General features: G+C 38.6%; 1 protein-coding gene across 2 annotated transcripts; it reads left to right on the forward strand.

Annotated features, from left to right (window-relative positions):
• The first annotated feature begins 21,111 nt into the window (after window positions 1-21,111).
• On the forward strand, window positions 21,112-27,332 carry PARP2 (poly(ADP-ribose) polymerase). 2 transcript variants are annotated; one of them, XM_028268957.2, is made up of 18 exons: window positions 21,112-21,389; window positions 21,511-21,793; window positions 22,054-22,178; window positions 22,284-22,365; window positions 22,538-22,773; window positions 23,097-23,223; window positions 23,487-23,542; window positions 24,482-24,555; window positions 24,966-25,012; window positions 25,178-25,227; window positions 25,482-25,544; window positions 25,787-25,867; window positions 25,978-26,088; window positions 26,180-26,255; window positions 26,339-26,481; window positions 26,613-26,686; window positions 26,772-26,877; window positions 26,984-27,332. In XM_028268957.2, exons 1-18 carry the CDS (start codon window positions 21,306-21,308, stop codon window positions 27,089-27,091), a joined length of 1,926 nt encoding a protein of 641 aa, XP_028124758.2. In that variant the 5' UTR covers window positions 21,112-21,305; the 3' UTR covers window positions 27,092-27,332. The 2 variants fall into 2 exon arrangements, with proteins under 2 accessions (XP_028124758.2, XP_028124757.2); XM_028268956.2 differs by having other exon boundaries at window positions 21,123-21,389; window positions 26,177-26,255.
• The last annotated feature ends 464 nt before the right edge of the window (window positions 27,333-27,796 follow it).

The raw sequence follows: 27,796 nt of genomic DNA on the forward strand, positions 1-27,796 counted from the left end.
AGGCTGGCACATCATCACCTCCCGGTAACCAGCGTTATCCATAAGTGTCGAGGCAAAATGAAATAGCAGCGTACCAATAAGGGATGGAATAGTCGTCAGGCGATGCATGCACTCCGAGATAGTATACAACGATTCGTTACATGTGAGGTGCCTCACCGTAACCTGCTGATTCTTGGTACGCACCACATCTATTAGATTGTTCATGCTTTTCGCAATAACTGACGCTTCACTTGTTGCCTTCTTCGACTTTGAAACACTTGTTGATGGCGTTTTTCTCCTTTTTCCCTTTTCAATCGGAACAGGTTCCAGTGAAGAATCTGAATCCACGTCCTGTACTCCTGCGGGTATCGGATCAGCAAATGGCTGAGCTCCCAAACTACGCACAGAATCAGATGATTCATTGGCATCTTCAGCAAGTTTCTCTCCCGGGGTCCAATGGTGCATACCAGTAGCTGATGCCCTGATAAAGACCGTCTCCATCAAGTCATGATGTTCTAAAGTTGTTTTTCCTGAACTTGGCACACACCTTGTTTATCTGCACAGTTGGAGATTTAAAAAAGAGGAAGATGTTAGATTTCATATAACAAGTAATGCAGTTAACTTGAAAAGTTTAAATGTATTGGTAACAGACAAATATGAAACGCAAGAAACATGTACTTACCGATTCCATCTTGTCCCACCATTCCTCAGGTGCCTGAAATATACTGATCTCACTGTCAAACCCTATCCCTGACACTCCTTTGCTTGTGTCACGACCCAAACCCGGCCCTATGGGTTTAGCACCGTAACCGGCCAGTAATCCGAGATTACCGAAGGCCTGCAAGACAGTAATACAGTAAAACAGAGTACAGGGCCTGGCGGAAGCCAAAACAGTAAATAAACAATGCCCAATGAGTTGCGACAGTCTATATGAAAAGATTTTTCATACATTTATACGTAAACAGTACAGAACGGTATGCACAATATTTACGATCATTCAGACTAGGGACTCAACCTAGATAACAGTACGGTAAACATTCAGTCTATACAAAACAGTGAAACAGTACAAAAGGGGGAATTGTAAAACACCCCTAAGCCCTAACACGTTAGGCTCGGAACCTCGCAGTGAGGCACAAAGGCTGGCTTGACAAAACTGGAGTAACCCTGACGCCTCTAGCTTCAATCCGGTGCCTGAACACCTACATATATATATGAGCAGTGAGCTAAAGCCCAGTGAATAACATAAAGCGTAAAGAGGTTAAGAATGAATGTCCTTACAGTAATTAAAACAGTTCATTTCAATCAGTATTTCAGTTGCTCAGTACAGTAAGCAGTCATATGTGGTACATCCATTAGCATAACAGTAACAGTAGGTCTTAAAAGACCGAACAGTAATGATGGCCATCAGTCAGTAAACAGTAGTGGTTCCAACGAGGGAACCGACAGAGAATTCTGTCACAGTAACAGTAAGCAGTAGGTGCCAAGGATGCCACAATACAGTTCAGAATATAGGACATACATTCATTCAGTTAACAGTAATCAGTTCAGAAAACAGTACAGTTCAGTTGTTCAGAAAATAATCATTTGTGAACATATCTTTACACATTCGTTACTCACAGAGTTCGGGCTACAGTATGCTAGAGCGTGCCTCTCCAGTCGCCAACCCTACACAATTAACAGATTGAACACACTAAGCTACACAGCTGGGAAAGATAATAATTTAACCCCTAATGCCTCGGTGTGTTCTACATCTATATCCTCAACAAGATGTCTACAACTAGGCCTAAGAGTGCCTAGAATGAGATGAGGATGCAAAGATGCACACTTAAAAGCATTTTCAGAAAAACAGAGTCCCGCTCGAGCGCAGGTTTCCCCGCTCGAGCGGTCATGCAATAAAGGTACACGCTCGAGCATAAACTTTCCCGCTCGAGCGTACTGTAAAAGTACTGGATGGGTGAAATCTCCGCTCGACACCCGCTCGAGCTTGAGACATGACTCCGCTCGAGCGCCCGATCCTCCGCTCGAGCGGACTGTAAAACAGTGCAGAGAGATGCTGGATGCTCGGATTCCATGCTCGAGCGGAAGTGCGAAATCTGGAAAACCCAGATTGCACCTCCAAGCTCAAACTCAAGTTTAAATGCATCAAAACCGATCCTCTTGGGCTGAATTTCCAGAAAACATTTATAAACACATAGTATAACATGGTTCAAAGCTCAATTTTGAGAAATCAAAGCCCAAGGGTGTTTAATTCAAGCTCAATTTCAAATCATTTTCAAGAACAATCTTCAAACATGACATGCATGATCTTTAAATAACTTTCAAGCTTCAAAACATGCTCTAGTGAGCCAATTGATTCACAAACAAGATGAAAACATGGACCATTACAAAATTATGGACATGCATGTGACAATTTGCCATGAATTCAACTCAAAATCCAACAATTCAAACATGCATGCATGAATTATGTTCTATTTCAACATGTATGAACTAAAACAAGACTTAGCTCCTTAATTTGACATGAATCATGCAAGAACAAGCTCAATTCATAAGCAAGAGGGTAATTACTCTACCTTAGGTCTTGAATTAGAAGACTAGGGGCTCAATTTAGCAATCTACACTTCAATTCTCTTCAAATTCTAAGCAATATTGAGATGAACTCAACTCCTCAAGTCTCTCTCTCTCTATGGTCGGCTAAGGGTCTCACAAATAGGCTAAAGAAATGTTTGATTCAATGTATAAGGCTCAAGTGTGTGTGTGAGATAGTGGTCCACTAGGGGTAGTTCGGTAAATAAGGCCAACTCTGCAATTGATCAATATTTAATCTAATTTAATCGTACCTAATCAGTTTTCAGATAATTATACCATAAAATCATATTAAATATGACGATCATAATACACTAACCCATTTCCGGTTCGGCCGCCGATAAGGCCTTCAATTAATAGTTTAAACATAAAACACGAACAGATCAAACAAACAGTCAACAGATAAAATGCAATTCAAACAGATGTATTCACTCAATTCAGTTTCAATTTTGGTCAGTCAGTTCAGTACTTTAATCAGTTCAATTCTCAGTCAGTTATCAGTCATTATCAGTTCCGTTTAACAGTAATCGGTGCTTATCGGTAATCAATCAGTCATTCATCAGTAAACAGTATGAGGGTTGTTACAGCTTGAATCCATCAACTTTGTCCACGATTGCCACTCTTTTTCCAAACTCATGTATTTATTCTTCAACTGTTTGAGGCCATGTTTTCTTCCTGTTTTTTTCTCAAATTTCCTTGCCAAGGACTTATACCCTGCTTGGCTGAGGACTAGGAATGGTCGATTTCCTTTTGTAATCTCATTTGCAATCAACTGCAGAAAACCTCGGATTGAGTCACTGTCCCATGAGGCCTTGTGGCTGAATTGATTATGTATCTCTTTAAGACTGCTTGACTTCTCTGTGATAATGCCTTTGTTTTTGGATTGGGTACGCGGAAAAGTACGTATGGAAGCCATTACTAATGTACGGTTACAAAAGATTACCATCACAAATTTGGTTGTTATATACAAACGCATAAGCCATTGCACATTAATAACAACAAACAGAGAGATAGGATGCTAAATTACACAGCATATAACCACTGCACATTAATAACATACATACACAGGTTCTATGGAACTCAGTAGTGGACGTAGTTATGATAGTCATTAATACGTCTACCGTTTCGTAGTGGAGGAAGGCAAAGGCAGCTTAAAGTCATACTAAAACATACTACTAACATACTAACAACCTCGTAACGTGTTTGTACATATTGACAACATCCTAACGTTGCTTACATACGGAACAACAAAATGGCAACGACAATGCATAGCACATACACAATGGTCTTAAGGACACGCAAGGATTGTTGAATGTCTACCCGCAATTACATGACAATTTCGTCTCTAGGTGACGCATAGTCTTGGTTCTGTCGCCTTGGTTCTTCGCACCAACCAATCCAACTGACACAGGGCTGATGAGTGCAAATGATGGAACTATTAGTCAATGGGTTGTTAATGTTCATGCAGTTATGACCGATAAAGAATGGGCCACTCACCACAGAGTGGGGACATGCAAAGTAGGGACGCCCTGGATTTTTGGTGGACCTGGAAATCTTAACAATACAGGGGCCATGTCCACAGGCACACATTCGTCGTGGCCATGTACTGGAAGTTGCAGTAGAGGTAAACGAAGCCATGCTATGCTTTACAAACATTCGGAAGTGACAATGAATCATATAAGTAATTAGTTTATGTTATCCATATATCAGGTTAAACATGAACTGAATACGTTGATGCACAAGTTTCATAGGATAGGTATACAAACTCCATATTTTGTTCAGTTTATTTTAGAGAAAAGCAGCCTACATTATCATGGTTTCACTGTCAAAGTGTTAATAGAAAGGTAAAAATCTAATTTCCTTTTCACACCTAACAGATAAAAAAAGGCATGAACACCGTGTGTTTACATGACTGAATGAAGAATTCATGATCAAATTAAGTTAAAACATTGTAAATTATGAAGCCGTAATCAAATTACAATTCAATTAGATTTACATGAATCAAAATGATAACTTACAAAGACTAACGTAGTCGTAATTTGATTCCATTAACGAAATTGATTTTTGTAAAAGTATTGTGCATATGTAGCTTCGTATAGTGGTAGGAGTATTTATTAACCCATATGGACTTGCACAGATTTGATATATAACCATTAATTTTATTATTATTCTTATCCTAGTTATTATTATTATTACGTTTTTTGAAATTTGAGAATAGTCTATTTATATAAATAATGTTAAAGATGAAGTTTGTATCCACATGACTAAAATTAGACATCCTTTTTTTAAAAAAAAATCTAAAATTAATTTATATATACTTAGACTAGATCAACTGAAAAAGAGTTATAACCACTCACAGTCCGATCCATTTCACACCCAGTTCAGAATGTCACCAACCCAATGTTTGGTATCACACATTAACATTAAATCAATTAGAATTGGTAATATTATGACGACTGTCATAATATAAGGGAAATATAATAAGAAACACTAGTACAGTAATCAAGTTAACAGAAAAGCGGATGTATGAATAACCAAAAGAAAAGTGAACTTCAATAACATAAAAACAAATCAAGTTAACAGTTTATAATAACAGTGTTTGAAAAAGTGAAGTTGAATAACCACAACCCAAAAATCTAAATATATGAATGAAGACAGATATGAGGACTATTTTTTGAAAGAGAGATGGAGACATTCTCAGATTTATAAATACAATAGCAGAAGGTTTTATTTAGATTTCAGAATGTTAGCAATACATACATTTACATTTCTTTCTTCATTTAGCATTGACGTTACCAATGTTACAAAACAGAAATTTGTAGCAGAGTCAGATGTAATTCATAGATTTCATTCACAGAACCCATTCAGATTTCAGATTTCATTCACAGACTTAGATTTCATTCAGCATTGACAAATCAATAGGTATTTCACAGATAATATTCAGCATTGTCATTTTTTATTTTTTAATGACAATGATAAGAAATCAACTTACCAATGTTACTAAAATCAATTTTGTAATAGAATCAGTGATTAAGGCCGAAATGTACATCATTGAGGCCGTTAATTAAAATCTCTTAACTTCACTTGCTGGTCAAACTGTATATTTTATGTGTGTTGAGTGTCAATCAGGTTGTACATCGTCGGAGCATAAAATGAGCAAAAAGACAGAATTTGGGCAGAGTTGACTTTCCCGCACGTGCGTTGACTTTTTCCGCACGTGCGTTGACTTTCCCGCACGTGCGTTGACTTTTCTGGGAAAGTCAAACCGACATTTTAAACCTGTTTGGACGAGATTGGAAGTATAAAAAGATAAGAAAAAGGCTGGATTAGGGTTCTGAAATTGTTTGGACCTAAAGAGGGAGGCTAGGGTTTGCAAAAGAGGAAGAAACAAAAAGCTTCAAGGATGTCTCCCATGGTGATTCCTTCTCTTTCTACTTCCTTCCACTCCTCCATGAGTGGCTAGTCTTCTTTTCTAGGGTTTTGATGAAACCCTAGCCATGTAATTATGTAGCTTTCTTTTTTGATTTTAAATTATGTAAAGGTTTGAACCATTGTATGGTGTTTTAGAAATTCTTTATATATGATCTTCATTATCTTTTCAAATATTTGACTTTCTGTGATTGTTGAATATTATCCATACATGAGTTTTCTATTCCTTCACATTCAAGGTATGCGATGAACCATGCTAGGAGGAACGAGTCGTATCACTACCCTAGTTTAGAGTGAACGATTCGTATTGCTTGAGATGGTTCGTGCTCGTACATTGAATGTGATAATCTTCTTGTTAAATGCTTTGAGCTTGTAGTTGTGAAGCATTAATTCGTTCAAACCATAGCATAATTAATTTCAATTGAAAACCCTAATTATGTGGTTAGTGGTGAATTCTCTACCCTAGGATTTTTCCCCAATTTAGTAAATCCAATTTCATTTAATATTGATAATTTAATTCCTTAGTTTAATTTATTTGTTAATTAAATTAGGTTATGATCATTCAATCTTTTTATCAAAATTAATTTAGGAATTTAACAATTAAATTAGTTTAATTTCACAATAGTCCCTGTGGATCGATACCTGGACTTGCCATTATTCTGATAGAATTTGGTATAGTTTAGTATTTAATTTTGGTGTGTTCAACGACCCATCAAATTTTGGCGCCGTTGCCGGGGACTTCTGGCGAAATTAGTTAATTTAAAGTTACATTCTTATTTTAATTTTTTAGTTTAGGATTTTATGCTTTTGGTGTTGCTAAGTGTGCAGAGTGTTTGAAATTGGAGCTATCACTAAAGTGCAAGCGGAGCGCAGTCGAGTTTTTTTTTAAAAAAAAAAAACCGCAGTGCTAAAGTGAGTAAATAGAAGCAAACACTCACAAGCAAAGCACCAAAGTGCTAAAACAGAAGTCAAAGCTCAAACAGAGGTTGGGGACAACGTCTACACGTCAACCATTCGTAAGACGAGTAAAGCATTTTCGTTAAACCGCTGTGAGTATTTCTTCCTTTGGTATTTTGATTTCATACTTAGTGCACAGAGTCGGAACTTGTTGTGTGTGTTTGGGTAGTGTATGCACGGGCGTCGTTCTTGTCGCCCTGAATTGTGGAGTTTGGACCTTGAACTAGAAAGGACCCTTAGGAGACTTAGGACCTCTGCCCGTATTCCTAGGCTTGAATATTCATACATTGAGCCATTAGAGATGGCAGATCCTAATATCCCGAATGAGCCTAACCGGACACTTAAGGATTATTTTACACCCACTGCATATACATCACCATCATGCATCCAATTACCCAACACCACTGCTGCTCATTATGAGATCAAGTCCAGCACTATACAAATGCTCCCATCATTCCATGGACTAACTCATGATGACCCTTATAAGCATTTGAATGAATTTCTGGAAATTTGCTCAACAGTAAGGATCCAGAATTTCACAAATGAGGCCTTAATGTTGAGATTGTTTCCATTCTCGTTAAAGGATAAAGCCAAACACTGGCTAAATTCTTTACCTGCTAATTCAATCACAACTTGGGACCAATTACAGCAACGGTTCTTGGAGAAGTATTTTCCCATAGGTAAAACCAACCAACTTAGGCGAGCCATCACAAACTTTGCTCAAATGGATGGCGAGCAATTCCATGAGACTTGGGAAAGACTTCGAGACCTTCTCCAACAGTGTCCCCACCACCAAGTGCCTAATTGGCAACTTGTTCAAACATTTTATTATGGCTTAACTGAGCCACACCGCCAAATGGTGGATTCGTCCTGTGGTGGGACATTTATGTTTAAAAATGATGCTGAGGCATGGCAATTGTTTGAGAACCTAAGTGATAATTCCCTTCACCATGCCTCCGCAGCCCGGCAAGTTCGGCAACCCATGGTTGGAGCCCCGAAAAGAGGGGGCATTTATGAGGTCGGGCAAAACCTAGAGTTAGCCCAACAAGTAGAGGCATTGTCCCGCAAGATGGACCAATTATTAGCTACGGGACATGCTCCTACCCAACATGATCAGCCTCAATTTCACGAGGCATGTGTTATTTGTGCGAGCCCTGCTCATGACTTGAGTGAGTGCCCTTCGGCATCACAATTTCCGGAGTTAGTCCAAGAGCATGTGAATGCGGCTCAAGGATTCTCCAACCTGGGTAATAACCCATACTCCAACACATATAATCCGGGATGGAGAAATCACCCTAATTTCTCATGGAGGCCCCCTTCACAAGGCACTTCTTACAATCCGCCACCACCAAGGCAGAATTTCAATAATTTTGCCAACCAATCATCTTACCGACCACCGCAACCGTATAGACCCCCACAACCATACCGTCAACCACAACCCCCGCCTGTCCCTCAGGGCAACTCTGCCTTTGAGACTCAGGTGTTGGAAGTTCTTTCAGAACTTAAGGGGTTAGTACCGATAGTTCACTCCCACACTCACTCTATTGCCAAGATAGAGACCCAATTGGGTCAAATGGCTAACAACATGAATCGGAGAGAGGAGGGAAAATTACCAAGTCAAACTGTGGCTAACCCTAAGGGACAATACGGGGCAGAGAGTTCGGGTGGGAATGGTAAGCAACATGAGCAAGTACAGGCGGTGGTTGCTCTAAGAAGTGGTAGGGAGTTAGAGCCTCAATCTGTTGCGTCTGATGTAACTAGAGTTAGGAAGGGTGACCACGGTGGTTCACCAAGTGAGAGCAAGGGTGAGGGGGAAACACTTAAGAGGGATGAGTTAGTCCCTAGCACTACATATGTGCCTAAGGCACCCTTTTCCCAGTGCCTTGATACACCGTCCCCTTTTAATAAGAAGGCAGCATCTATGGAGGCAATGATGGAGGTCTTTAAACAGGTAAAAATCAACCTTCCCCTGTTGGAGACGATTAAGCAAGTACCATCATATGCCAAATTTCTGAAGGACCTTTGTACGCAAAAGCGTAAATCTAGGACACATGTGTCCCAAAAGGTCCTACTCACGGAGCAAGTAAGCTCCATCTTGTTGAACGACACACCTCCTAAGCTTAAGGACCCAGGTGCCCCAACCATTGCATGCATTATAGGGGACCACTTCATTGATAGGGCCTTATTGGATTTAGGGGCTAGTGTTAATTTGTTGCCGTACTCTGTGTACGAGGAATTTGGGCTTGGCGAGTTGAAGCCCACTACTGTTACTCTTCAGTTGGCTGACCGGTCCCTCAAAGTGCCACGTGGCATGATTGAGGATGTGCTAGTTAAGGTTGATAGGTTCTACTTCCCTGTTGATTTTTTGGTATTAGATATGGAACCGGTAGCCAGTTCGAGAAAACAAATCCCGGTGATTTTGGGTCGACCTTTCTTGGCTACGGCCAATGCATGCATTAATTGTCGGACCGGGGTTATGGAAGTTTCATTTGGTAACATGCAAGTGAAACTTAATGTTTTCCAAGCATCACAACAACCTCATGAGAGAGAGGAGTGCTTATTAGTGGATGTTGTGGATGAGATTGTTGAGGAGGCTTTGCCCTCCATTCTTGTAGAGGACCCTTTGGAGGCTTGTCTAGCTCATTTTGGGTTTGAAAATTTTGATATAGATGGGTCAATTGAGGAGGTGAATGTCTTGCTTAATTCTTCTTCTACACCGGATTTTCCTCCATGGAAAGCCCGGTTTGAGTCACTTCCTCCTCTGTCGAGAGAGCCTGCCACACCTTCTTTGGTCACACCACCTACACTTGAGTTGAAGCCACTTCCGGCCACACTCAAGTATGCATTTCTAGGGCCCCAAGATACTTTACCGGTCATCATTGCATCTGACTTGACTGCAGCGCAGGAGAGTCAGTTAATGAGTGTTCTCGTGGCACATCGGAGTGCTATAGGGTGGTCAGTGGCTGATTTGAAAGGGATAGATCCCTCCGTGTGCATGCATTATATACACCTAGAAGAGGACACCAAACCTTCTCACGAGATGCAACGGAGACTGAATCCTAACATGAAAGAGGTGGTGAAGAAGGAGGTTTTGAAATTGTTGGATGCGGGTATTATTTACCCCATCTCAGATAGCAAGTGGGTAAGTCCCACACAAGTAGTGCCCAAGAAATCGGGCATCACTGTTGTTGAGAATGAAGGAGGAGAGTTAGTCCCCACACGGACCACTACTGGGTGGCGAGTGTGCATTGATTATAGGAGACTAAATTCCTCGACTAGGAAGGACCATTTTCCCTTACCTTTCATTGACCAAATCCTAGAGCGGTTAGCGGGGCAGGGTTTCTATTGTTTTCTTGATGGCTATTCGGGGTATAATCAAGTCCCGGTGTACCCCGCTGACCAGGAAAAGACCACATTCACATGCCCTTTTGGCACTTTTGCCTACAGGCGCATGCCCTTTGGGCTGTGTAATGCACCGGCGACTTTTCAACGGTGTATGATGGCTATTTTCTCCGACATGGTGGAGAAATTCTTAGAGGTTTTTATGGATGACTTTTCGGTGTTTGGACCGTCTTTTGAGGAATGCCTTAGGAACTTAACTAGAGTGTTAGAACGATGTACTGAGGCAAACCTAATCTTGAGTTGGGAAAAGAGCCATTTTATGGTTCGTGAGGGTATAGTGTTGGGACACATTGTGTCCCCTCGAGGTATAGAAGTTGACAAGGCTAAGGTCGACATCATTGCAGGCCTTCCTCCACCCAATTCCGTGCGTCAAATTAGGTCTTTCCTAGGGCATGCAGGTTTTTACCGTAGGTTCATCAAAGACTTTAGTAAGATATCACGTCCTTTGTGTAGTTTACTAGTTAAGGACGCGCCTTTTGTCTTTGATGGCGCATGCTTAAAGGCATTCGAAACACTAAGAATGGCCTTGACTACCGCCCCAATCATGAAATCACCAGATTGGTCTCTTCCTTTTGAAATCATGTGTAATGCTTCTGATTATGCTGTCGGGGCTGTGTTGGGCCAAAGGGTCAATAAGGCACCATTTGCTATATATTATGCTAGTCGCACTCTCTCAGATGCTCAATTGAACTACACTACTACCGAGAAAGAGTTGCTAGCTGTGGTCTTTGCCTTAGACAAATTCCGGTCTTATCTCCTAGTTTCCAAGGTCATAGTCTTCACTGATCATGCCGCTTTGTGGTATTTACTATCTAAGAAAGAGACCAGACCTAGGTTGATTAGATGGATTTTGTTGCTTCAGGAATTTGATTTAGAGATCCGTGATAAGAAAGGATCTGAGAATGTGGTGGCGGATCATCTCTCTCGAATCCTCGTTGAGTATAATAGCGACCCTCTTAGTTTGCATGATTCGTTTCCGGACGAACAACTTTTTGAGCTGTCACAAGCGAGCCCCCCGTGGTTTGCACATATTGTGAATTACTTGGCCATTGGGCAAACTCCGCAGAATTGGTCTAAGCAAGACAAAGACCGATTCTTTTCACAGGTCAGGTATTACTTTTGGGAGGATCCGGAGTTGTTTAAATATTGCTCCGACCAAGTGATCCGACGGTGTGTGCCGGAGAGTGAGGTGCATAGCATTCTTACATTTTGTCATTCTTCTGCATGTGGCGGTCATTTTAGTGGGCATAAAACGGCCGCCAAAATTTTACAAAGCGGGTTTTATTGGCCCACAATTTTTAAAGATGCCCATCAATTTTGTAGAACTTGTTTGCGCTGTCAGCAAATGGGTTCGATGTCTCGGCGTGACATGATGCCAATGTCCCCTATTCTTGTGGTAGAAATATTTGATGTTTGGGGAATTGATTTTATGGGCCCTTTCCCGTCGTCGTTCGGGTTTGAGTACATTCTCTTGGCAGTAGATTATGTGTCTAAGTGGGTGGAGGCGATAGCTACCCGAACAAACGATCATAGAGTGGTAATCAAATTTTTGCATGAAAATATCTTTAGTCGTTTTGGGTTTCCTAGAGCCATAATAAGTGATCAGGGTACACATTTTTGTAACCGGTTCTTTGAGTCGGTAGTTAAGAAATACTCTATCACTCATAAAGTTGGCACTCCATACCACCCTCAAACTAGTGGCCAAGTAGAAGTCTCGAATAGGGAGGTAAAGCACATAATTGAGAAAACGGTGAGACCGGATAGGAAAGATTGGTCACAACGGTTAATTGATGCATTATGGGCTTACCGCACTGCTTATAAGACACCCATTGGGATGTCACCACATAGGGCAGTGTTTGGCAAAGCTTGTCATCTCCCGGTTGAACTTGAGCATCGAGCATTGTGGGCCATAAAGAAGTTTAACTTCGATATGGCCGCGGCTGGGCTCAATCGGAAATTGTAACTCAATGAGCTGGAGGAAATCCGGAATGATGCATATGAGAGTTCGAGAGTTTTTAAAGCTCGGACTAAGGAATTCCATGACAAGCACATTAATAGAAAATCCTTCGAACCCGACCAAAAAGTGTGGCTTTTTAATTCAAAATTGAGACTCTTTCCGGGTAAGCTAAGATCAAGATGGGATGGCCCTTTTGAGGTTGTTGAGGCATTTAGTCATGGCGCCGTTGAGGTGCGGGATCCAAAAACTGGCCACACTTTCAAAGTGAATGGCCAAAGATTGAAACCATATATAGAGGGGATTGGGAATGGGGATATGATTGAGTCCATTGCCTTGATGGACCCATTTTACTATGATTGATAAATTGATTTCTTGTTTTTTTTTCTTTCCCTTCTATGCTATTTGGTTTTTCTTTGTTCTTGTTATGCTTTACTTGCGTCTAGGAGACTTTAAATCCTCTAAAGGTGTAATTCCTTTGGTGTTTGCCGTGCCCGAACGGCATCTGACGGTCTGGTATAGCCACCTAACTGTGTTTGTAGTGAGTTCCTAGGAGACCAACTGAGACGGTGGAAACTAGAGTTCGAATGGCAAAGCCTAGAACACAAAGGTTTGGGATTTCCGAGACTAAAGTCTGGTTTAAATACCCAGGGGTGTGGAGATTGCTTCAAAACTACCTCGGCTTGAACTCTGTATGGCAGCCCCATAGATTGAGGTAGCTTTATGCGCCTCGATTCTGGATACCAAATCAACCTAGTCTGTCACCCTGTTGGAGAATAGGGAAAGTTACAAATACAGTTAGGGAGAAAAGTAGTACCCGTGGTTTTCGCGTGAAGATCATACCTTTAGTGGGCATTCCGTGTTCTTTTATGCTATATTTATTCCGGATGTCAAGTAAAAGTAGAAATGTTTATTTTCAGTGTTTAAAACCATGCTTTCATGTTTATTTTCTATGTTTATACTTGATCATTTAAAAAAAAAAAAAAAAAAAATTAAATCGCCGCACGTGCGGCCTGGGCCCCGCACGTGCGGGAAAAATTGGGCAAAACACTCTGCTTAATATGCAGGTGTGGGAGTTTGTGCGTTGACCAAGCCGCACGTGCGGCTTGACTCCCGCACGTGCGGGACACCGATATATTAAAAAAAAAAATTAAAAAAAAAATATTTTGAAATCGCCGCACGTGCGGGAAAATTTGCAAAAAAACCCAGCTTGCACTCTGCTTTAAAAGCAGGTGCAGGACGGACGTGCGTTGACCAGCCGCACGTGCGGGACGAAGAAATTAAAAAAAAAAAAAAAAAAAAAAGAGAGAAGCGCGGGGATGGAATCGCCGCACGTGCGGCCTTGACTCCCGCACGTGCGGGGCGAAAAAAAAAAAAAAATTTGTTTTGTTTTATTATTATTTTTATTCTCATTTACTAATTTTTATTTTATTTTATTTTATTTTATTTTAATTTTCGTTTCAAAAAAAAAAGAAAAAAAAAAGAAAAAAAAGAAAAAGTTTTGTTTTCTTATTATTATTATTATTTTTTTTTTATTTTTTTTATTTTTATTTTCATTTACTAATTTTATTTTATTTTAATTTTCGTACCAAAAAAAAAAAAAACCATCTTATCTACTCTCTCTCTCTCCCAATCACTCTCACACTCTCAGATCTCTATCTCTCTCTCTCTCTCTCTCTCTCTCTTATCCCCACAAACCCATCTTCTTCTTCTTCTTCTTCCTTTTTCTTCTTCTTCTTCTTCTTCTTCTTCTTCCCTTTTCTTCTTCTTTCTTCTTCCTCACCACCATCATCTCACCGCCGGCACCACTTCCCTCTCCGTCCGGCGAAACTCCGGCGACCACCATTTTTTTCCGGCGAACTTCCATTCTTTTTCTCTCTTTCTCCACTTTTTCAAGGTAAATTTTTCTTTTTTCTTCTTTTCTTTATTTTGCATAGATTTGTGAAAGTAGAAATTATTTTGTTTGATTGATTTATTTATTTATTTTATCTGGATCTAGTGTAAAAAAAAAAAAAAAAAAAAAAATCTTAGAATGCATGTTTGTTAAAATGCTTGTTTGTTAGTTTCTTTTCTTTTATTTATTTATTTATGTTTTTTTATGCCTATTATTATTTTTAGAATGCATGTTTGTTAGTTTCTTTAAAAAAAAAAAAAAAAAACCAGACTCAAGCTCGGCTAAGGAGAAAGATGAGGCCGCACGTGCGGCCTTGACTCCCGCACGTGCGCGGTGAAAAAAAAAAAACTTCATAAATATTGGTACTAACACTAATTCTAATTTAGTTTTTTTTTTATTTATTATATTTGTTTTGTTTAATTGCTTCGTAGTGATTCTGGGTTAATTTAATTAGTTAGTGAATTTTAGTTTTAGTTTTATTTTTTTTTATATACTTGTGTAGTTAATGATTTTCTTTTAATCTTATTCTATGATGTCATTGTTCATATAAGTACTAAGTAGTTTAATTTATATTTTATTTTGTTTTGTTTTCTGCAATTTTATTTACTTTTCTTCTCTTCAAAAAATAAATAAATAAATAAATAAATATAAAAAAAAAAGTAAAAATAAAAATAAATAAATAAATAAATAAACATGTTTAGTTTTGGTTGTTTGATTCTATAATTTAGTCTATTTTGTAGTTTAGTTATTTTATAGTCTAGTTTTGTTTAGTTTATTTTATAGTTTAGTAATTTAATTTCATGACATGTTACTTCATTTATTTAATTAATTAATTTCGTTTTTACAAAAAAAAAAAAAAAAATGGGAAGTGGGAATTGCATGTGGTACATTCTTTCATAATTTATTTGATTCTCATGCTGGTTTCACGGGTATCTGTATTTATTGTTAGTGTGTGCAGGATATGAGTCGCCGTGTCACTGCTCGGGCCTCCAAAAAGGCCAGGGGTGCCTCCTCGCCACCACCACCAGGAGACTTGCCACGGCCGGAGTGGGCTTCACGGTCTCTTCACAAGCTCACGCAGTTCAACCTGCCATTCTTCCAGCATGACGAGGACACTACTTGGGCGGTTGAGCAGCTCCGACTCCGGCAACAGTTGGGCATTTGCGCCGTGACAGCGCCCACTTATCCTCGCTTGGTCCGATTATTCTACCAGAACCTGCATGAGACACCCACTGCGGTTGGACTGTTCTCTGACATTGATGGTCATGTTATTCACATCACCTCGGCCATGATTGCCAAAGTGTTAGAGTTTTTCGCCAAACCGGAAGATCAGCCTTTCCCGGAAGTTGAGGATCGCCAACCCGTACCTCGCCTCATCCAGCAATACTTCCCGAGAGCCCACGGTGACCCCAGTTTCACATGCTTGCGGCGAAGCAAGCTACCTAGCCGCTTGCTTCTCCTTGATTCCGTGGTCCATAAGAATGTCCTTCCACTTGGGCATCGAGCTGAGCGCCGTTTGGAGTTTGTGCGGGTTTTACACGGGTATCAGCTTGGCTATCAGGTCCCGCTTGAGGATTTCATTTTGCTGCATGTGCAGAAATTTCTACGGGAGGCAGTTCGGCCTACACCTCTGCAGAACCTGACTTGGCCCCTACCATTCGCCAATTTGTTGACACTTGTGTTTGAGCTGAACCACCTCCCCATTGCTAAGGATGAGGAGATTGATCGAGGGTATCCGACATTCGGCCGGCGGGAATGGCAGCACAGCATATCTCGCATCCCGCAGCCGGTAGGTGCCCCGGTTGAGGAGGCCCAGGACCCCGTCCATGACCACCCAGCTCATCCTGTTCCCCCTGTGCCTCCCCAAGGGGACCCACTCTACATGACTCGCGAGGAGTACTTACAGCTTCAGCACTCTGTCGATCAGGTCCATCATACTCTTCGTGACCACCACCAGAGTCTCATGGAGTTGCGCACGGATTTTCAGGCTTTTCGCGACTATTCTCAGGCGCGTTTTGATCAGCTCCACGCCAACAACCTCGCCATCCAGCAACAGGGTCAGGATAATGCCTTCGAGACGCGCGCTTTGATGCAAGCCTTGTTTGCCCAACATTTCCCACCACCACCACCACCACCACCACCGGCTTCTCCCTAGTACCCGCCTGTATATTGCTTTATCTCTTTTATTTTTATTTTTATTTTTATTTTCCTTTTTCTTAAAAAAAAAACAAAAAAAAACAAAAAAAAAAAAAAAAAAAACAAAAAAACAACAACAACAACAACAACAACAACAAAAAGAGAGTGAAGTGTGTATATGTTACTCTCTGCCTGCCTGGTTGTGCACCTACAATTCTGGTAATTTTCTCTCATTTCTCTTTACTTTTCCATTGAGGACAATGTCATATTCAAGTTGGGGGATGAGGGTTATATTTTATTTTGTGCATTCCTATTTGGCTCATAATTCATGCTTATACCTGTTTCACTTGACTGCATTACTTCACCTTATGTGACTTTTTGCTAGTAGGGTGATGATATTTGCATATGTTATTTGGAGATCATAGTAGACTTGTATGAAAAGGATTTATTGGGTCGATACTTACATGCCATGTTTGCACGAGGAGAGTTGTCTGTGTTTGTGATTTTAGTACACTTGTCATGAGTATGTCTTAATTCACATGAACACACTATCATAGCGGTGATCTTTTTATTATAATCCCTAGTGTACATCATTGATAATAGCTATAGTTGCAGAAAAGAATAAATGAGGAGCCAAGATTTCAAAAAAAAAAAAAAAAAAAAAGAGAACACACTTAACTGGTTTGGGTCCGTAGCCTTTTTAACTCGAGTTATTAAGCCCGTAGGGGTGTCTCTACACTTAATGCCCTAAAACCGTCTGGTTTGGGAGTCATTGGCCCAAAACTTGCTACATGGGTTAATTAGAAAGCTTAAGGGACTTGGACATTGCACAGTTAAGGAAAAATAAGAAGAATGACTTGTTCAGATTCGTAGCCTTTTCAACTCGAGTTATTAAGCCCGTAGGGGTGTCTTTACACCTAGTGCCCTAAAACCGTCTGGTTTGGGAGTCATTGGCCCAATGCTCGTTACACGGGTTGATTAGAAAGCTTAAGGGATCAAGACATTGCACAGTCATTTAAAAAAAAAAAACTTTTTAAAATCTTGGCTATAACAGGTTAGCTTTTCTGTATATGATGGGTGTTATTATGAGTTACACTGGGCTATTATAGTGGATAGTTAACTAATATGGAGATTGCACTTTACACCGAGGGTACTCATGACTTGTCTACTAGCATGCACAAGTATAGTGAACTTTACTTTTGTATTAACTGAATTGTGATTTTGACTCAATAGGTTCCTTCATGCTTGTCCACTGTGTCTTTAATGACTCATGATGTCTAAATATCACACCGTAGTGGCACATAAGTTGATTGTTAGATGGAGTAGTGTGGTCATTTGTTGTTGAGTATATATGAATATGTTAATGTTTGTGGGGTATCATTTCTGGAAACCCTCACGAGACTTTACTCGTCCACTTGGGGTAACCTTGTGGTTTAAAGGCTTGTTACATATGCTAAATGCAATCGTTTTCCCACGAAAGAGGAAATAGATAGATTTTGTTTAATTTTATTTTATTTTACTTGCTTGAGGACTAGCAAGTAGTAAGTTGGGGGATGTGATTAAGGCCGAAATGTACATCATTGAGGCCGTTAATTAGAATCTCTTAACTTCACTTGCTGGTCAAACTGTATATTTTATGTGTGTTGAGTGTCAATCAGGTTGTACATCGTCGGAGCATAAAATGAGCAAAAAGACAGAATTTGGGCAGAGTTGACTTTCCCGCACGTGCGTTGACTTTTTCCGCACTTGCGTTGACTTTCCCGCACGTGCGTTGACTTTTTCTGGGAAAGTCAAACCGACGTTTTAAACCTGTTTGGACGAGATTGGAAGTATAAAAAGATAAAAAAAATGCTGGATTAGGGTTCTGAAATTGTTTGGACCTAAAGAGGGAGGCTAGGGTTTGCAAAAGAGGAAGAAACAAAAAGCTTCAAGGATGTCTCCCATGGTGATTCCTTCTCTTTCTACTTCCTTCCACTCCTCCATGAGTGGCTAGTCTTCTTTTCTAGGGTTTTGATGAAACCCTAGCCATGTAATTATGTAGCTTTCTTTTTTGATTTTAAATTATGTAAAGGTTTGAACCATTGTATGGTGTTTTAGAAATTCTTTATATATGATCTTCATTATCTTTTCAAATATTTGACTTTCTGTGATTGTTGAATATTATCCATACATGAGTTTTCTATTCCTTCACATTCAAGGTATGGGACGAACCATGCTACGAGGAACGAGTCGTATCACTACCCTAGTTTAGAGTGAACGATTCGTATTGCTTGAGATGGTTCGTGCTCGTACATTGAATGTGATAATCTTCTTGTTAAATGCTTTGAGCTTGTAGTTGTGAAGCATTAATTCGTTCAAACCATAGCATAATTAATTTCAATTGGAAACCCTAATTATGTGGTTAGTGGTGAATTCTCTACCCTAGGATTTTTCCCCAATTTAGTAAATCCAATTTCATTTAATATTGATAATTTAATTCCTTAGTTTAATTTATTTGTTAATTAAATTAGGTTATGATCATTCAATCTTTTTATCAAAATTAATTTAGGAATTTAACAATTAAATTAGTTTAATTTCACAATAGTCCCTGTGGATCGATACCTGGACTTGCCATTATTCTGATAGAATTTGGTATAGTTTAGTATTTAATTTTGGTGTGTTCAACGACCCATCAATCAGATATTCATTCATAGATTTAAGTCTGGTTTCAAATTTCAGATTTCATTCAGCATTGACAAATCAATTTGAACTTGTGATCTGAAATTTTACATTTTTAATGAGAATTATAAGAAATGAAGTTACCAATGTTTAAGAGAATGAGAATTATAAGAAATCAAATTGAACTTCTGATATGAAATTGTTCACAGAATCAGATTTCATTCACATATTTACACAACTTTCCATTTGTTTAACAGACATGATGGAGACATTACAATGTGTTATGAACAGAACACTGATTCTATTGTTTATAGAAATACATGGAGACATTTGTTTCTAAATTCAGAATGTTTCACATGGAGCCATTGGCAGAGTTATGGACACAGAAAATTAGTTTTCAGAGTTAAGCAAAGAAATTGGTATACAAATTCCAGAAATGAGGGGGGGAAAATGAGAAAACATATGAAATGCATGTTTCATGTTTGAGAAAAATATAATTTCAGCATTCAGATTTCAGGTGAGGCACAACAGTGAGATTTACGAAGAAAATAATTTTGATTTTAGATTGGGTGACAAATCAAGATGTAGAAATTCCAGATTTCACAAAAAATTGGCAAAAAAAAAAAAACAGAAAATGGGTTTTGTAGAGAAATCATAGGGTGGTAGATTCAGACATCGTAATGTGAAGAACACCTCAAATAATCATTACGAAAAATGTGTTTTCAACCACTAATCGGCCGTGATGTCTAGTTTCCATCACAGATTCAAAATCGGAGTGAGGTTTTGCAGATATAACGGTGGCTTTCCCATTGTGCAAACCAAAATGAAAAAAATGCAACTCAAATAAGTGGAGGAAAAATTTTTAAGCAGCAACAACAATGGGTTCCAAAGATCAACCGAGCAAATCGGGTTGAAGGATAGGGTATTACGCAAACAAACCCCCCCCCCAAAAAAAAGGAGAAAGCAACCATTACCTTCAAATTCCAGATCTTTGAGAGCCTGAGTTGCAGGGTCGTCGCCGATATGAACTCCGGTGGCGCACCAATGTCAGAAGTATCGTCGTTCTTTTTCCTCTCAAGTGCCGTTTGGATTGCCTCGTTTGCTTCAGCTCTAAAGTGGATGACCTAACTGGTGCGAATGTGCGGGGTCGAAGATGTGATGGTGTGAACACTGACCTAGGGGTAATTTGGTACTTTCACCGCTCCTTGTATGTAAGTTGCGCCCTTGAATGTGTTTTTGTCGGTTTGTGGCTAATTTAGCCAATTTTGGATTGTAATGGCTAAATTAGCCCAGAACTCTCTTGCCAAACGGTCTAATAATATTATAATTTGAATGTGATATTTTATTTTATTAATTTATTATATCCTTTTATATATATATATATATATATATATATATTTTAATCATAATATAAACCCAACTCACTTTTTAGGGACTATAATTATCAAAAAAAATAAATAAATTTAAACATTATGCTTGAAACAATCTGGATTTTGAAAAACTTATTGGAGCAATTTGAGAATTTGGTAAAAAGTCAACTTTTTAGTTTTTTACTAAATTCTCTCAAAAATGTCATCAAAAAAGTTAGTTTTTTTTATCAAAAAAATTACTAAAAAAATTAAAAAATTAAAAAGTCAATTTTTTAGGTGTCGTTTGGGAAGAGCTCATTTGGGCTCTTTTAACTCTTTGAGCCACAAAAGACAGAATAGGCTATTTGAGTCACAACAGACAAAACATCACATCCAACCCATAATCATTACACTCTTCTCTCATAAAAAAATTCAAAAAAGTCAAAAAGCCAAAAAGTCCTTCTCAAACCAAGCTTTTGAGCCCAGGCTCAAATAGCCAAAAAAGCCAAAATGGCCAAAAAATCAAAAAGCCAACCCACTTCTCAAATTACAAACTTTCCAAAAACATCGTTGGAGAATTTTTTTTTTTTTTTTTGTTACAGAAAAATCCTATCACTCTTCTGCAGATCCAAGACAGCAAGCCCATTGTCATTGGAGAAGTTGTCACCAAATATGGCTCGGATGCATTGGTCAGGGCATCGTGGGCTGTTGTGGGGCCAGGCCCACATTAAATTGCAGGATACGGAAGGCCCATTACAATTTTTAAAATCGCCAAAAATCGTGCTGAGCACTGAGAAGAAAGGAGTCTTCTTCTTCCCCAGGAAGGAAGCCGAACACCCCCCTTTCTTTTTCACAACCCACCCCATTTTAAACACCCCCGCTGTGTCTCTCTCTCAACTGTCAACTCTCACCTCTCACCTCTCACCTCTCACATCTCTCCACACACTCTCTCTCTCTCTGAAAAATGGCAAACAAACTCAAAGTGGAAGAGCTTCGAACCGAGCTCTCTCAACGCGGACTGAGTACCACTGGCACCAAGCCCACACTGGTATCCTCACCCTACCCATCTCTCTCTCTCTCTCTCTCTCTCTCTCTCTCTCTCTCTGTGTTTGTGCATCTCTCACTAGCTATAATTTCTTGCTTGTGTTGATTGTGAGTTGTTATTGCAGGTTCGGAGGCTTGAATCAGCTATTCGCCAAGAAGAAACTAATAAGCAAGCAATTGATTCTACGGACAATTCAACTAGCAAAAAGAGACCGAGGGAAACCGAGAATAATGGGGATTCAAATGGGTCTGAGAAAATCAAGGCCGTGGACAGGTTTCGGGTTATCAGCATTCAACAATTACGCAAAGAAGCTGCTCTTCGGGGATTGTCTAAAACTGGGTCCAAGAAACAACTTATTGAAAGGCTTTGTACCGATTCTCAGGAGGACTCCAACGCCGTTATTGAAGGTACCATCATTCAATTCATTCGTTGCTTTCTGATACATACATAGATGGCATATTGGACTTGTTTTATTGTGTTTTTATTTTATTTTATTTTATTTTTAATGACAAGTTTGAAAACACACATTTCGTATTTTGTTATTTTTCTTGCTAAAATAGTGTTTGAAAACAATTTTTTGGCTAACAATTGGATTGTTTTCAGGATTTATTTATTTGTGGAAAGAAACAAGTTTTGTATTTAAGAAATTATTTGTCGTGGCTGGCAGCCAAAGAAGAGGATGCTACTGAAAACAAGGAGGAGAAAATGGTCACTGCAACCAAGAAGGGTGCTGCTGTATTGGATCAATGGCTCCCGGAACACATTAAGGCTCAGTACCATGTATTGCAGCGGGTAAGTCATACCAGACCAGTGCTATGTGGTTATTTCGTAACATTTGATTGATGCCTTAATAACTTGATCATTCTTTCTTTTTATTTTTGTTTTCTTTGTATATAGGATGACGAAATATACGATGCCATGTTGAACCAGACGAATGTTGGGGAGAACAACAACAAGTTCTATGTCATTCAAGTTCTAGGTAACTCAATTTTCTTCAACCTTGATTTTAATCACTATGCTTAATGCTTATTAGCGAGTTAGATGCACAACTTTAATTGCTTCATGTGAAAACTGCACTGTCTTCTCGTTTGATCCTTGTGGTTTCCTTCAGTTTGTCTGATCTCTTTTTGTATTCTGAAAACTAATTGCAGAGTCTGATGATGGGGGTAGATTCATGGTTTACAATAGATGGGGCAGAGTTGGTGTAAAGGGTCAAGATAAATTTTACGGTCCTTACACTTCGCAACATAGTGCTATCCAGGAATTTGAGCAGAAGTTCCTTGCCAAAACTAGGAACTATTGGTCCAACCGTAAAGAGTTCATTTGTTACCCAAAGAGCTACACTTGGTTGGAAATGGACTACACTAACACAGAAAAAGAATCAACTGTAAGTTGTTTTACTGCAATAGTATATTTTCTGGTCTAATAACTGAATGCTTGATTTCTTGCATGACTTCATATTACCACCTTTTCCACTTGGCTTAAATCTTTTGTGCTGCTTTATCCGAATCCAAACCAGAAAGGAAAAAATAACATGAAGGAATAAGGCCAGATTATACGTGTTAAGAATTATGTTTTCTTTACAGAAAGTGGAAGTTCGGCTTTTGAGTTCCTAGCAATTTTTTGTTATCGTTATAGACTTCTGTAGTTTATGCTTGACCTTTGAACACCATATCATGACTCTTCTGAGGCCCTGATAATTGTTATCAGGTACAAGGAAAGGTGGACCCTACAATGGGAGTGCAGCTCCGGGAAACAAAACTGGAACCGCGCGTTGGAAAGTTTATCGCTCTTATTTGCAATGTCAGCATGATGCAACAACAAATGATGGAAATAGGTTTGTTTTTCATCTGTTTTATTCAGCATGATATTTATACATACTAATACTAACACAAGCTTTAATTAGTAGTGATACTAAACTTTGAGCATAGATAACATGAACATGTTTTTGATCCATACCACCCGAATGATGGATGATGACTCCAAAAGCATGTGTCAGTTGTCCGGATAATTTTTTTATGTTATATTTTGTTTCTCTTATTATTGAATGGATGTATTATCACGAAAGAAAAATAATGTGTTTTGTATATGGCATTATAGGATACAATGCTGAAAAGTTGCCACTTGGTAAGCTTAGCAAATCGACAATTTTAAAGGCAAGTCTCCAAGCTATGTATTTAATGTTTTTATTTGGATAACTTTGTGTCACATATAATATTGAGATATGAAAATGATAATAAGTATATACTACTAGCTACTGTGTTGCTTTTATTTTTATTTTTGCTTTAGAGATCGCTTACAAACCAAATGTACTTAAAATTATAGAAATATTGTAAAGAGATTATCTTCAGATTTTTGAAAATTTATCATAAGCATGGGCATTGAACTTTACTCGTAAGGGTATGGTTCAGTTGGTTGGTCAGTACAGCAGATTTAAAGCAACTTCAGTGTTCAGTACTGAACCATATTCTAGTTTGATTTTAGAGATATTCTCTGTGCAAACCTGGACAGATAACATGGGAATAAGGGACATGACATGTGATTTTGTAGCTTGAATGGTACCCCTGTATCCTTTTGGTTTCACAATTTTGAGTAGTGTCCAGTCTAATAGATATGCTTAATTTTTGTTGAAAATATGATCGCGTTATTCTTCTTGTACTTGGTTTCTAATTGTTTAATACTTTTTCTACTTGCGTGCTCCTGTGTTGAACTGGAGTTATTCTGAGAGGGTTGGTCTTCTGGTTGTGCTAACTTGTGTGTTCTGACTTATTTATATATGTATTGATATGTCAAACTTCCGGGGAATTTTATAGGCTTTTTGGTGCTGTTGTGCTTAGTTTTTGTCTAGTTTGATCCATAACACACTCCGCTTGCAGAGAAATTCTAAGGTGAATTACAGAGCTTCTGTTTCATGACTCTTCTATGCTTGCACGTCATTGCAATTTGCATGATTTCTAAGATTTGGAATTCAATCTGAAAAACTTGTGAAGAAATTTACAGTTTTGTATAATTTTACTAAAAAATAATGTTGTTATCTTCTTTCTCCAATGTTCCATTGAGCAGCCAACATGTTATCTTAATTTGCATATGTACAGGGCTATGATGTCTTGAAGAGGATAGCTGATGTGATTGGCCAGTCAGATAGGAAAAAGCTTGAGCAATTAAGTGGGTGAGTCCATTTTTGGTGGTCTATCACCACCCATCATTTTTTGTCCTGACCAATCATGGTTGACCAAATAAGCAAAAGTGGGAGGCCTCACTTTATCGGAATGCACTTCCTCAGGTCCCACTTTTGCTGATTTTGGCCGACCGTGGTTGGTTGTGACAAAAAATGACATGGTGGTCTTGAACCACTGAACAACATTTCCACTATATGTTCATTATTACAATATATTTTTCACTATGCTTGACTGGATTTGTTTTGCAATTCCAACTGCATTTTTTACATGATATTTATCATGTAGAAGTGCTTTCTTGTCTCTTCTCGATGCTTGTAATTATGTTGATATTCTAAGATATAACTATTAAGGAAATTATTCGTTGACAACACTCATTTTGTATACCATTTTTTGATTGCAGTGAATTCTACACCGTTATTCCTCATGATTTTGGATTTAAAAAGATGCGTGAGTCCCTCCCCTCTGCCTTCTCTCTCTAATGCTTTTTCAGCTTGCTATATCTCAAATTGGCTTAACTAAGTTTTTCTCTAGCCTGCCTTGTGTGTTTGTTTTTCTTTTTATTAATACTCTCACTGAGAAAATAGCTCCTGATAAACACAAATATTATGGCAGGTGATTTTGTCATTGACACCCCTCAAAAGTTAAAATTCAAGTTGGAAATGGTAATTTTTTTTTCCTCAGTTGGGATGGCTTGTCTACCGTCTCTTTCTCTCTCTATAGGGGGGAGATGAGAGGGGTTTATTTGTCTGACTATTTTTTGTAGCTTGATCTTTAGTCAGTCATGATGTTATGTGTTATCCTTACACATATCTCAGTCACCTAACCCTTGCAATTGTTTCCAGTATTCATCTGTAATGGAGATTTAGATTTTCTTTATTTGTATTTGAGATAATTATTGACACTTGGATAAATGAAGGTTGAAGCCCTCGGCGAAATCGAGCTTGCAACAAAGTTGTTGAAGAATGATATTCAGATGCAGGTATTGATTGTCTGGTTTCTCTGTCATCATTGATTGACTTTATGCCATCTTTGCTAAAATTAAAGTACCACTATAACAGTTGCAGAAGCGGCACTCCATAGAATAGTGGTATTTTACAATCAATATATGCATGAAATGCCAACTCTTCTATTAGTTCCTTTTAAATGATTTGCATAATTCTGGGTTTTTTTTTAAAATTTATTTTGACTTTCATTTATATTTGATGTGCTATTGTCATGTAGGAAGATCCCTTGTGCTCTCATTATCAACGCCTTGGTTGTGAACTTATGCCACTTGAAGTTGACTCTGATGAGTTCTCGATGGTATTTCTTACTTATTTTGCTCTTCATATTCATTAACATAGTTTTTTATGTTTGAACACTAAAACCTAATGTTAAGGCTCTTCTTTTTCTTCTTTGTGGTCCATGCTCAGATTGCAAGGTATATGAAGAATACTCATGCAAAGACACATTCGAATTATGCGGTAGATATAGTTCAGATATTTAGGGTGTCAAGAGAGGGTGAAACTGAACGTTTTAGAAAGGTTCGCAATACTTCCGTATAAAAATATGCTTCCCCCTGCTTTTATTCTCCTCTACCTTTATCCATACCTGTTGCTTTGATTTATTAAGCAGTTCTCTAATACGAAAAATAGAATGCTTTTGTGGCATGGTTCTCGACTCACAAACTGGACTGGAATTCTATCCCAAGGTTATTCTCTGTCTTTGTATGTATAATTCTTGTTACTGATTTATGAGAGTATCTAACTACAAGACGCCATTTCTAATCACCAGGTTTGCGCATTGCTCCACCAGAAGCTCCTGCAACAGGTTATATGTTTGGAAAGGGGGTTTATTTCGCTGATATGTTTTCCAAAAGTGCAAACTATTGCTATTCGAGTCATGCAGCTACTGCCGGTGTGCTGCTTTTATGTGAGGTTTGTCTTTGTTTGAGCATAAAATGTCATTTTCATACAGAAGAATGTGGTGTTATTTTCTTTTAAGCTGAAAACATTTTTCTCCTAGCCGAATGGTTTTTCACCAAGGACTTGAACTTTGTATTTCTTAGGTTGCACTGGGAGACATGGCTGAGTTGCTAACAGCAAATTATAATGCTGACAAATTGCCAGAGGGAAAGCTGAGGTTTTTTAAAACTTTTGAATTGTGATCTTGTTCTTCTTCTTCTTCTTCTTCTTCTTCTTCTTCAGATTGAAACCTAATATTGCAGCACAAAAGGAGTTGGTGCAACTGCCCCCGATTATTCAGAGGCTCAAATGCTTGAAGATGGCGTCGCTGTTCCCTTAGGAAAGCCGAAAGAGCAACTCAGCTCTAAGGTACCAACATGTTATCACTCCAAAACTGTTCCTTTGTAATGAATTTTATTTGCAGAACTTCAGATTGGGGATCACTAAAAATATTGCATGAATAATTCTTTTTCAGGGTGCTTTATTGTACAATGAGTACATAGTCTACAATGTGGATCAAATTAGGATGCGTCACGTGGTTCAAGTAAATTTTGATTTCAAGAGAACCAGCATGGGGATATAGTTCTCAATTTCTACCTTATCTGCAATTTCAGTTTTGTATTTCCGCGGCCCCCCCTTTTTTTTTTTTTTGGAAGTAGAGATCCCTCTTTAATTTAATCACGAGTTATGATTATCATTCCCCTCCCAAAAGGGGAAAAAAAAAATGGTAAATTATATGTTCGAAAAACAATGTTTCACGTTTGCATTCACTCATGTATATTTTATCGATTTAATCTCTATCTTTTCATGTGTAAAGTAGAAAATATGTATTTGCCTGTTGTAAGCAATTGAATTGTGTGATGTGAGGAGGGTATTGCAGAGTACAGAGACATCCCACTGTGCATCTACCGTCACATTGACAATCACCAAAAAGCTTGATTTTGATCTCTCTCATTAAATTGACTAGCATGGTGTTTTTTTGGGATGAATACTAGCATGGTGTTAAACCAGAAAGATTTTGAAGTTTTTTAGGCATTTCAGATGTGCGTTTGTTATCAACAGCAATTGGACCCAAACAACCATTCTGCCTGACCAATTGTAATGATTTAATTGGGGCAAATCAATTTTTTTGGCAAATCAAAAGTTAGACTTGTCCCCCACAGAGACATCCCACTGTGCATCTATGTTCACATTGGCAATCACTAAAAAGCTTGATTTTGATCTCTCATTAAATTGACTGGCATGGTATTAAATCAGAAATATTTTGAAGTCTTTTTTAGGCATTTTA

The sequence above is a fragment of the Camellia sinensis genome, chromosome 14 (assembly GCF_055761805.1).
Source record: "Camellia sinensis isolate YWXY chromosome 14, ASM5576180v1, whole genome shotgun sequence".
NCBI classification, from domain to species: domain Eukaryota; kingdom Viridiplantae; phylum Streptophyta; class Magnoliopsida; order Ericales; family Theaceae; genus Camellia; species Camellia sinensis.